This window comes from Macrotis lagotis, chromosome 1 (genome assembly GCF_037893015.1).
Source record: "Macrotis lagotis isolate mMagLag1 chromosome 1, bilby.v1.9.chrom.fasta, whole genome shotgun sequence".
Lineage (NCBI taxonomy): Eukaryota > Metazoa > Chordata > Mammalia > Peramelemorphia > Peramelidae > Macrotis > Macrotis lagotis.
Window position 1 is genome coordinate 140,835,082 of NC_133658.1, and position 11,910 is coordinate 140,846,991.

At 38.0% G+C, this 11,910-nt stretch overlaps 1 protein-coding gene across 8 annotated transcripts in view; it reads left to right on the forward strand.

Moving 5' to 3' along the window:
* Nucleotides 1–11,211, forward strand: part of TACC1 (transforming acidic coiled-coil containing protein 1) — a 130,800-nt gene extending 119,589 nt beyond the window's left edge. For all 8 annotated transcript variants that reach the window (XM_074208867.1, XM_074208894.1, XM_074208863.1 and 5 more), the window contains 5 exons: nucleotides 601–644; nucleotides 2,839–2,999; nucleotides 4,342–4,448; nucleotides 4,746–4,866; nucleotides 6,210–11,211. In XM_074208867.1, the coding sequence (XP_074064968.1) occupies nucleotides 601–644; nucleotides 2,839–2,999; nucleotides 4,342–4,448; nucleotides 4,746–4,866; nucleotides 6,210–6,281 (505 nt within the window). In that variant the 3' untranslated portion in view covers nucleotides 6,282–11,211. The remainder of the gene's footprint in view (nucleotides 1–600; nucleotides 645–2,838; nucleotides 3,000–4,341; nucleotides 4,449–4,745; nucleotides 4,867–6,209) is intronic.
* The last annotated feature ends 699 nt before the right edge of the window (nucleotides 11,212–11,910 follow it).

The following is an 11,910-nucleotide window of genomic DNA, read 5'->3' on the forward strand; positions in this document are numbered from 1 at the left end:
TCACACTTGTAGCTCTCTGGGTTCATTTTAGACACACTTGGATATTTGTTCTTATGTGGGATGCCTGAGGCAGGATTCTTTCTCCCGTGCACATGTGCAGCCCTACTGAAAACCAGGATCATGGTTGGACCGCACTTAAGGTTTCTGCTAACTGGAAAGAGCATTGCTTCCATTCAGCCAAAGAATGAATGGCAAATGAGGGCAGCTAGTTGGTACAGTGGATAGATCACCGGCCCTGGAGTCAGAAGGGCTTGAGTTCAAATACAGCCTCAGACAACTTAATAATTACCTGGCTGTGTGATTGGGCAAGTCACTTAACTCACTGCTTTACAAACCCACCCCACCCCCCAAGAAAAAAGAATGACTGGCAAAGGCTTCTTAAAGAAGGTAGAATTTTAGCCAAGATTTGAAGAAGTAAAGAGGGGAGAATGCATGCCAGATAGGAGAGATAACCAGTGAAAATGGCAAGTGAAGTATTGTGTGTGTGTGTGTGTGTGTGTGTGTGTGTGTAAGAAATGATAGAGTATTCATTTGGAAACACAAAACTCACCTGATAGATGTTTTCTTTTCTTTCTTTCTTTCTTTCTTTTTTTTTTTTAGGAAAATTGTGGCTGAATATGAAAAAACCATTGCTCAGATGATTGGTAAGAGGGAAGTTGCCTCCAAAATATAAGGCATTAGCCCATTGGGGGTGGATTTCAGAAAAGAATACTGAGTAGGGCAGAAGTTGCCTAACTTCACAGTGACCTTTCCTTAAATGTTCCATCTGTTGTTTTTTTTTAAATAATATTTTTACTCCAATCACATGTTAAAACGATTTTTAACATTTTAAATTTTGAATTCAAATTCTATCTTTCCCTCCCCTTTCCCTGAGCTGATAAAGGTTATATGTGTACAATTATGTAAGACATTGCCATACTAATCATTTTATACAAAAAGACAGAAAAGAAGAATGGTGTGCTTTACTCTGTATTTTGACAATGTCTTTTCTTTCTCTGGTGGCAGATAGCATCTTTCATCACTGTCATACATTTCCAGAAACCTCTTCCCTTCCTTAATTCATTGATGTGTCCTTCAAAGAAACAATTGCACTGTGCTTTTATTCCTTTTCAGCCAGTTGTAGTTGTGAGAGATAACTCAGATAAAGCAAAACCAGAACTTTTGAAAAGAAAACTTGTTGATTTCCATCCTTTCATTACTTGGCAGACTTATCATGTAGAATAGAAATTAGTCTTGTCTTCCTTCCTTCCTTCCTTCCTTGCATTTTTTGACCTTGTAGAGTTATCACTGAGGTAAACAGTATGAATAATTTAGTAACTTTTGGGATATAATTCCAAATTATTTTTCAGAACGACTGAACAACCAAATAGCTCCATAAATAAGACATTCATTAATCTGCTTATCTAACCATTCCCTTAAAAATCATCATTTTCATTTTTTCTCATCTTTGCCAATCTGATTGATGTATGACAGAACCTCAAAATTGTTTTAATTCATATGTCTCTTAATAGCAATGGTTTGAATCATGTTTTATATGACTGTTGATAGCTTGCATTTCTTCTTTCGAGAACTGTTTTCATAGCTCTGACAATTTATATTTTGGGGAAATTGATCTTGATCTTATGTGTTTGCAATGAATTCCTAATATCTGTATATGCATCTCTCTCTCTCTCTCTCTCTCTCATCTTTATCAGAGAAATTAGCGAAGATTACCACCTCCCCCCCCCCCCAGTTAATTGTTTTTCTTCTTCTGCCTTTTGCTGTGTCAGTTTTGTGCAGAATCTTTCAACTTAAATTACAAATTTGTCCATATTCTCTTCTGTGATTCTCTTTATCTCCTTAAAAAAAAAACCACTTCCCTTTTCAATTGAGAATGATTTTTCCTTTCTTCTTCTAGGTTGTTTGTGTTGTGACCTTTTATATCCATGTTCTGTTCCCATTTGGAATTAATTTATTCTATGACATGAAATATTTATTTAAACCTAATTTCTGCCAGGTGGAACTCTAATTTTCCTGGCAATGTTTGTTAAAAAAGTGAGATATTACCAATAAACACCTCAATATTCGGAAAAAAAAGAAATTAGTCTTGTTCTAAGGCAGCAATTCTCAAAGTGTAGTCTTGGCAACCCCTCATAACTCTCCCAAGACCCTCAGGAATTCTGAAAAGTCAACATCTTTTTCATATTTCATCATAATACTCTCTAATACTTATAGTACTGTAGATATTCATTATATAGTTCATCTAAACAAAATTTTTTTTCAGTGAGTGTAAAGTGGCCCTAAAATAAACAGTTTGAGAACCTGTGTTCTAAGACTTGTCCTTAGGGAACAGATAGAAGTGGGGAGAAAGGCAGAGGCAAGTAGTTAGTTTAATATCAAGAAAAAGAATTAGGGGTGGCTAGGTGGTGCAGTGGATAAAGCACCAGCCCTGGAGTCAGGAGTACCAGAGTTCAAATCCGGTCTCAGACACTTAATAATGACCTAGCTGTGTGGCCTTGGGCAAGCCACTTAACCCCATTTGCCTTGCAAAAACCTAAAAAAAAGAAAAGAAAAAAATAATTAAAAAAAGAAAAAGAATTTCGGTTGTCCCCAAATAGAGTAGATTATTCTGAAAGTAGGCAGATATGAGGTAACTGTTGGAAATGTTGTAGCTGGAGTTCCTACTCCAACATAGGGTTGAATTTGATCTTAAGAGCTCTAAAATTCCTTTTTAACACTCAAAATTTTACATTTCTGTGAATTTGTGTGAAGGGCTTCTTTCATTTTCATCCCATTTATAGACTAATTTGAAGCAAGAGGTCACAGCAGCATCCTTACTTTGTTGCCTTATATTTACAGAGGATGAGCAGAGGACGAATATGACCTCTCAAAAGAGCCTCCAGCAGCTGACCATGGAGAAGGAGCAGGCCTTGGCTGACCTTAACTCTGTGGAGAGATCCCTGTCTGATCTATTCCGAAGATATGAGAACCTCAAGGGAGTTCTTGAAGGCTTTAAGAAGGTACTAAGCCTCTGCTTCTCTATCACACTTGGAAGATTGTCTGGTTCTTGGTTATTCTTTGGTGTTTCCTTTACCTCTCAGCCTCTTAAATGAAGTACCCACTTGGGGATTTGAATTGCTTTATCTAATTTCCTTTTCATTTGTTCTTTCTATCACTTTTTTTTTAGATTTTTCAAGGCAAATGGGGTTAAGTGGCTTGCCCAAGGCCACACAGCTAGGTCATTATCAAGTGTCTGAGCCCGGATTTGAACCCAGGTACTCCTGACTCCAAGGCCGGTGCTTTATCCACTGCGCCACCTAGCTGCCCCTTTCTGTCACTTTTGATGGGCCATACTGTTGTGATCAAGTTGACAACTATGTTTTTTGGGGGGGTTTTTTGTTTTGTTTTGTTTTTTAAGGCAAATGGGGTTAAGTGGTTTGCCCAAGGCCACACAGCTAGGTAATTATTAAGTATCTGAGACTGGATTTGAACCCAGGTACTCCTGACTCCAAGGCCAGTGCTTTATCCACTATGCCACCTAGCTGCCCCAAGTTGGCAACTATGAATACATTAGTAATGATAGCAAGAGGTTACCTAGCTTAGAACCAGACAGATGAAGCAGATACTCACATATTTCCTAAGCTTTGAGAATACCTGGCCAACCACATGGGATTCCAGAGAATTCATGATAAAATATACTAGCCCATCTTGTGGTTGAGAAGTAATGGACTCAGCAGAGATTGAAGTGTGGGCTTTTTTAGATGTGACCAATGAGGAAATTTGCTTTATCTCAATGACAGTACATGTTCATAGCAAACAATTCATGTATTGTAACTGGGGTTGGGTTTCTGCCAGCCTGCCATAACTGGCATAGCCTTGGCTTTTAAGGTCTCAGTCATTGCCACATCTCAAGTAGTATGAGAAGAGTACTTGAGTAGAGGTGAGGTATAATATTTTGAGGAGAAATAAAATTTAATTACAAAACATGTATTTTTTTAAAACAGCAAATTAAATGTATGTAAGTGAGGCCCTGTCTTATGCATCTCATTTGTGATGAGACTTTGAATAAGTATCTTGAACATACAGGGTATGCAGATTTTTTGTTTTAAGTTTTTGCAAGGCAATGGGGTTAAGTGGCTTGCCCAAAGCCACACAGCTAGGTAATTACTAAGTGTCTGAGGCCAGATTTGAATTCAGGTACTCTTGACTCCAAGGCCAGTGCTCTATCCACTGTGCCACCTAGCCACCCCTATTTCATGAAGTTTGAATGAAAGAAAAGGCATGTGTCAATGTAATGGGTGTATGTAGTCTAGGAGAAGCAGTAACATGATTTTTAGATTTCAAATTTCCACTTTGGAACAGAATGAAGAGGCTTTGAAAAAATGTGCTCAAGACTACTTAACTCGAGTCAAACAAGAGGAGCAGCGATATCAGGCTCTGAAACTCCATGCAGAAGAAAAACTAGACAAGTAAGACAAGTCTATAAATAGGACTTTCCTTGTCTAGCATGTTATGGGAAAGGTGGGGTGTAGGAGGAAGAATATTTTGCAACTGAGGGATTAATTGAGAAGTCTTTTCTTTTAGTATAGATGTAATCCTGGGTATGAGGTCTTCAGGACACGATTTGATCTTTTTCTCTGTCCTCATCAGACATGTGGTTACATATCCTATGAGAGCCGACTACTAATTTAATGGTACTTTTTGCTGTTTCCAGTACCTAATCCCTGCCCCTTCTTTTCCCTTTTCATTCAATTTCTGCACTATAGAGCTAACGAAGAGATTGCTCAGGTTCGGACAAAAGCCAAAGCTGAGAGTGCAGCTCTCCATGCTGGCCTCAGAAAAGAGCAGATGAAAGTGGAGTCTCTAGAAAGAGCCCTTCAGCAGAAGGTAAAGGAATTTTTTTTTTGGCTTTTGATTTTTGCAAGGCAATGGGGTCAAGTGACTTGCCCAAAGTCACACAGCTAGGTAATTAATAACTACCAGTAGAGATACACAGTACTCCCTCAAAAACATAATAAATAGTTTTCATGAATTTCTAAAGAAAGATAAGAAAATTGATTGCTTGGTGGTCAATATGCTAGTGATGAACCTCTCTTGAACCTAATGGAGCTGGTCCTTGGGTGATGGACAATCCATCATTGTCCCATCCTTGGAACTTTTCCTGCTTGGCTTGTCAAGGTTTGTACCCTCCTAGCATGGTGTTTTGAATCCCTGGGGTCATCTCCACATCAGAATAAGTCTTTTCAGAAGGGCATCAGTGGAAAATGTCAAGATTAAGTTGGAGGGTGGGGTGGGGAATGAAGAAGCTATTCCTGTTTTGTCTAAATGAAAATATCACCATCACTTAATTATCCAATAGGCAATCTGGGAGGCCCAGGGAGGTGGACAGCTGCTGATTTCACCATCCATTAGGGTCAATTCCTTGATGTTTCCTTTCTTGTATCACCTAGCCATCACAGCAACCTCTACAAACTGTCATTTCCCTCCTGAATTAATTCAGAAAAGTATGGGAATCTCCAGGTACACAGAAGTATAAAACAAACCTGTATAAAGCCTTTGTTGTATCTGACACCTCATGCAATGAGAGAGATAGGACATTTAGATTCAGCTGTAGCCCTGTCCTATGAAAATACATCATTTCACATAGAAAGTTTAGTAGAGATATACAGAGTATAAGGTGCTAGGTGCTTTGTTAGACATGAATGAGAAAGTCTTTATAAGCAGGAGAGATCAGAACAGACTTCATTATGAAGGCTTAGAATTCGGTTGTAAAGGATGTGTAGTGCTTCACCATTTGGGAGTTAGGAAGTTGTCTGTGCTGAGGTAAGACAGGCACTTTTGTCCATAGCTCAAACACAAATGAACATCATGAGTACCACTGATGAAGGCACTTCTCCCACACCCCAATATGATAAACTTTGGCTTGTCCCTTACAGCATTGCCTTTTGTGACATCAAGGCTTATGGTTTCCTAAAATTGGCCTCCTTCCTGCCCTCTCCTATGTGTGGCCCTTGTCATATTCTCATTCATTTTTTAATAACTCATTTGGTAGTAGCCTGGTGAGATGTGCTCAGGCCTTGGGCTAGGAAAGTGGGGTCTATTCAGTTAGATTTCTGTAATTTCTAAATATAGTTAGTAATCGCTAGAGATACAAAAAGAGTCAAAAGATGCTCCCAGTTAAATATGGAGCATTTTTTATTCTCTTGATTCCCATTTTCTTTTTTTTCCAGAACCAAGAAATTGAAGAACTGACGAAGATCTGTGATGAGCTGATTGCAAAGCTGGGAAAGACTGGCTGTTAGTCCAGCATCTCCTCCCTCAGCTGCTTCTTTGTGACTCCCAAGTATTTTTGCCTTACTCAAGAATAATCTCCCCATAGCAGAGAAGGGCACATGCTTACTGCTCCCTGTTTCGCTTTGCTGCAGACTCAACAGCATCCCCCTCCCAAAAAAACCCCAAAACAACAAAAGAGACAGGACAGCCCCCAGATATCTCAGTCCTTTTCTTGAGTCTTTTTTAATTTGTTGGCAGTCAGGTTCAGCAAACCAGGAGGCTGGCCTGGTAGGTTTGGCTTTCCAGTTTATGATTTCTTATGATCACAACCTCTGTAATCTCAAATCATTATTTTTGAGTTATCTTTTGATTTACAGTTGATTTTTATTTGAAGGGAGCATCTAACCGTTGTTCAAGTTAGGAGAGCTTCAGAGTTTGGTGCCCCCAAGTACACCTGATTGTTCTGAAGTATTTGAAGTGGGTTCCTTTCCTTCTCAAATTCACACTGAAGAATTCAGGAAATCAGCACAAACTAGATGTTCTGTTAAGGAAAGAAGCCCTTGCTTTGTGGCTTCTATTATCATTCTCCTTTATTGCTGTCTCATATCAGTGATTTGCCAGGAGTAAGTCCCAACATGTACTCCTTCCAAAGTAACTGCACTGCTTGAAGTTGGTGACAGCTTTTCTGAATACATGTGATTCAGACTAGTGGCTCTTTTTTGAAATATGAAAATAAAATTTTTTTTTAATTTAAAGAAATCAATTACTTTTCCATTTGAAAAAGATTTAGGTAACCTCAATACAATTTAAAAAACTACACTTTCTCTGCACCCACCCATTACCTTGGGAAAGAGTATAGAAAGAAAAATTAGGGGAAGGAGCATTCTAATTTTTTAATATTTTAGAATTGATTTCACATTCTTCTCTAGAACCTAGTATAAGATTTTAACTCTTGAAGGACCAGAATTGAAAAAAAATCATTTGAAGGACCAAGAAAATATTTTGCTTTATTTGACACACTTGTTTCAAAAAAGTCTTTCATTACTAGAATTTTTAACAACCTTTTGTTAAAAGCAGGGAAGTTTTAAAAAATTATACAAAAAGTACTCTGAGATTCAGAACCCTTCGTATTAATGTTTGAAGGGGGAAAACCTACTTCTATGCTAGTTTAAAACTTAAGGGGGAAATCTGTATTGACGGAATCTTTTCTTTGTTGCCTTTTTCCATAGACCGAAGGATCAGCACATAGTCATCTCATTGGCTGCTAAGTGGAAATGTTTAGTGCAATGGTAGTGCTTTCACCTTCTATCAGCTAAGCCGAATCCATGCAGCCCTTTGAAATCCTTGTTTTTGCTTGAACCTCTTACCTCCCAGGACTTCATAGTGCTATGTGCAGTATTTTGAGTATCTGGTGAATGTCATGCTGTAATTTTAAACCTGTTGCATGATCCAACTTTTGCAGTGAACAGTGGAGGCCCTCCATAAATCCAAAATTTGAATATCTATCACACACCTTTCACATGAGTTCCATTTTCTCGGTCACAACTCAGTATTTCTTTGATAGTTGAGAATTCTATTTTATTAAAATGCAACTCCCGTAGTTGGTGCTCAGGTTGCCTTTTGAAAGCCTATAACACTATGTGCAGCAACAAGGGCAAAAAAAAAAAACAGCAAAAGAAAAAATAACTTTGGATCATTCAATTTAGGACAATCATATAGGCTTTTGAAAGCAATTATTGTGGCTTAAGGGGATTTTTGCCACATATTACAAATACTGAATGGGGAAAGTTTCCAGGTGGTAGAATAACACATTGGTTTAAGATATGATTCTAAAACCCTCTGTGGAAATAATCCAGACGTTTAGGAAAAGAGAAAGTTTATAGAACCTTTCTGCTGCTAGCCATCATAGATAGAAGTCCTTGTCTGTCTAGTGCTCTGTCCTACACATGAAATGCATGTAGCCATTTCAGCTGGATCATTTATTCACAGTCTCTGAGTAGCCAAAGAGCACCAGTGCTATGTGGTGATGTGATTAATGACAATCCCCTTGGAGCACAAGTTAGTAGTCAGCTCTGGTTTCCATTGTATAATAGACCCCAGCAAATGGAGGTACAGAGCAGGAAATGTGAAAGGGCCCGTTATATTAAAGACTAATATTTCAACTGTTGACTAATACTTACTCTCCAGTGCCCCAATAGATTGGTAGGAGAATTCTGTAAAGACCTTCCACATCTGCCCAATTGTGAAATAGCCTGGGCAAAGTGAAGTCTATTGAGTTTGGGAACCTCAAACAACCCTATTATAATACTCCATAGGATAATAACAACCTACCTCTCACCTTTGGCATAATTGAGGGCAAAGCGAATTATATTCTTGTAAGTATTTGAATGTCCAGTTGGAAAAAATAGTGTTCGGACCCCTCTACTCTGCCACCTCTGAGACACTTACAGTAGATTTGGGAGCTATTTTGGATAATGCTTGGGAAGTAGGACCAGGACTTTGTTCTTTGATTCTTAAGATATACATGGGTGACTTTGCCAAAGTGTAGCTATTTTTGTCCAAAATTATTTTTGTTGGCACATCTGATGCAACATGGTAGGAATTAGCCTTTTTCTCCCCCCATGGGATCAAGGTTGGACAGTAGCTGTCAGTGATGGTGAGCTTTCCAGAGTTTTGCTTTATTTGGAGAAATGCCTTGAAATTTGCATGACTGACCTACTCCCAATCCCCTTGTTCTGCACAATTGGCCTGGAAATATTGAGAGATGCATTTCTAGCTCTCTTCAACCCTGGTCCAAATTAGGAAGTTCAGAAACAGATGACAGTGAAAAATGAGGAGGGTTTTGAAAGCATTCCAGAATGTTACAGAATCTAGTTTTATTTTTAGGTGAAGGCTCATTGAATTTTCCCTTAATTCAACCTTCCCATCTAGTCCATCCTACCTTTGTAATTCATTCCCCCACATTGACATTTAGAAACTATATTCCCAGTTGAAATGATTTGAGGTCATCTGCAGACTCACTCAGAGTGATTCACAAAGGTATGCTGGGCTGAATGATTTTCTTTAAGATAATGTCATACTTTCCCATTTACTTTTAAATATAGGCTGTTCCAAAAGTCTCAGTACAGTTTTAAGCGTTAATAGTTGTGAAATTATATTTAAATATTTTTTAGAGCTATTAAATAACATTTAAGCTTTGATGTGTACTAAAATATAAAATGGCACTAAGATTTTTGGATACCCAATATAATGTATTTTAAAATCCCTTAGAATAATCTAAAGCCAAGTCTTACTTTTGAAGAATAGTCCACTGAATTAGAATAAATGGCCTTTTGAGTCATTGTGATGGGATGGGAGAGAGCCCCCCAACACACCTTTTTTGCTATTTACCATTTTCTGAATCTTATTTCCTCTTTGTTTTCATTGTGGTTCAGGGGACACAAAAGTCCTTAACATAACTGCAGGTAGCAGTGACCTGGTTTCTCGAGGTAGCTCTCCTCTTGAGCCCATGGTCTTGCCCAGGATTGTGCCATACATTTACATTTCTAGCCTCTTTGGGGTTTTTTGCTTTAATTAAGAATGAAATTTTAAGCTTTTTTGCAGAAACCCTTACCTTCACAGTATTAAGAAAATTTTCATTGCCTTTCTCAAAGTGTGACAATTTTGTGGATGTTTTGTGGTTCAAACATTATCCATCTCAGGTAATTACAAGGAAAGTTAAAAGGTTTGTGCTATGGGTCCTTTAACAGGATTAGAAAGATTCATAAGAGGGTCTGAAGCTTCATTGAATACAAGTAAATAATCACAGAATTACAAGCTTTGACCCAACCTAACAGAATCTCGAGGCAGACTAATAATCACACACGGTAGAATCTACACTAACAGAGAAACATTTTTTGCATCATGGGCCTGATTCTGATTAGTCTTCATTCCCTGCACTGGCTGAATGGCAAAGGCAGGTTGCTGCCATGCTAGTCCTCCAGCGCAGGTTAGGTTTTTAGTTTTTGGTAAATCTCCTCCCTTGAATCCCATCATTTCTGCAGGGACCACCTTGAGATATTCTGTTCTAGAGTTGACAAAATACCTTTGAGTGGTGGGGAAGCACTCTCTTGCCAGTAAGAGTGTCTTAACAATTTCCTTTTCATAGCTTGTTATCCAGAAGCAATTCTTTCCTTTTTTTCTTTTGCCTTATTAGCCTGCAGCTAGACTTAAAAAAGCAAGATGGTTTTATTAGCTATAATATGGTTATCCTATCTTTATTTATAGAACTCTGCCTGAAGTGGTATCTAGAATCCATTCTAAAGAAGTTGTCTGCCAGTCAGAATGTTAAATCAGTTAGACAAATGTTTAGACATGTGTTAAAACTGTGTTGGTTCTGAAGAAGATCCAAAGTTCAGATAGTTCCTGCTCTCTTGGCGCTCCCAGATTGATAACTGTAATCTTATGTGTTTACTTGATAATTCAAATGGTCTTGCAGACATATGAATTGGAACTCTAAGCCAATCCCCAAGTCTTAACTAAATCTAACCTGGAGTCTTCTCTTCCTTGTGGTAGAATACAGATGCCCCTTTTAATTCTCCACAGTGCCAGGATGTTCCTCAGTGTTGCTGTCAGCACGAATACATTGCCAATAGATTTCCATATATAGTAACATGTGCCAATAAGTGACCATCCTAATTGCACACCTGCTTTTGCTGTGCCCCTGTGACTGCCGTACAGTGAGTGATTGATTACCTGCCCTCCCATAGGGAGGAGGGAAAGCTGCTTGACTCCTACCAGGATTGCATTGTATATGTAATGATCATCTACATAAATTTTATATGTATAATAATTTCCCTTTTTATATGTCAGGTAAATATTTGTAAGAGTTATACTTACACAAATGAAATTATTATAATGAGTACTAATATATTTTTTTCATGTTTCATTGCCTGAATAAAAACTGTTTATCACTGTTAAGAGCTGTTTCTTTGTCTGCAAGTTGTTTTATCTCAGAAAATCATGATAATAGTTCAGTTGGTTTTTTATATTCTTGTCCCATAGGTCTTTATTTATTTTTGAATTATAAAGATTTTATTTGTTTTGAGGTTTGCAATTTTTCCCCAATCTTACTTTCCTCCTCCATCCCCCACAGAAGATAATTTGCCAGTCTTTACATTGTTTCGATGGTATACATTGATCCAAATTGAATGTGGTAAGAGAAATCATATCCTTAAGGAAGAAACATAAAGTATAAGAGATAGCAAAGATCAGACAATAAGATATCAGGTTTTTTCCCTAAATTAAAGGTAATAGTCCTTGGTCTTTGTTGAAACTCCACAGTTCTTTCTCTGGATACAGATGGTATTCTCCATTGCAGACAGCCCCAAATTGTCCCTGATTGTTGCACTGATGGAATGAGCAAGTCCATCAGGGTTGATCAGCATCACTCCCATGGTGCTGTTAGGGTGTTCTGTGTTTTTCTGGTTCTGCTCATCTCACTCAGCATCAGTTCATGCAAATCCCTCCAGGCTTCCCTGAATTCTCATCCCCCTTGGTTTCTAATAGAACAATAGTATTCCATGACATCCCATAGGTCTTTCTGCAAAGCTATGATTTAACAAATACTTTGGTCCCAAATATCCAGAAGGCATTATTTTCTTTTGCTAAATAAAAAGA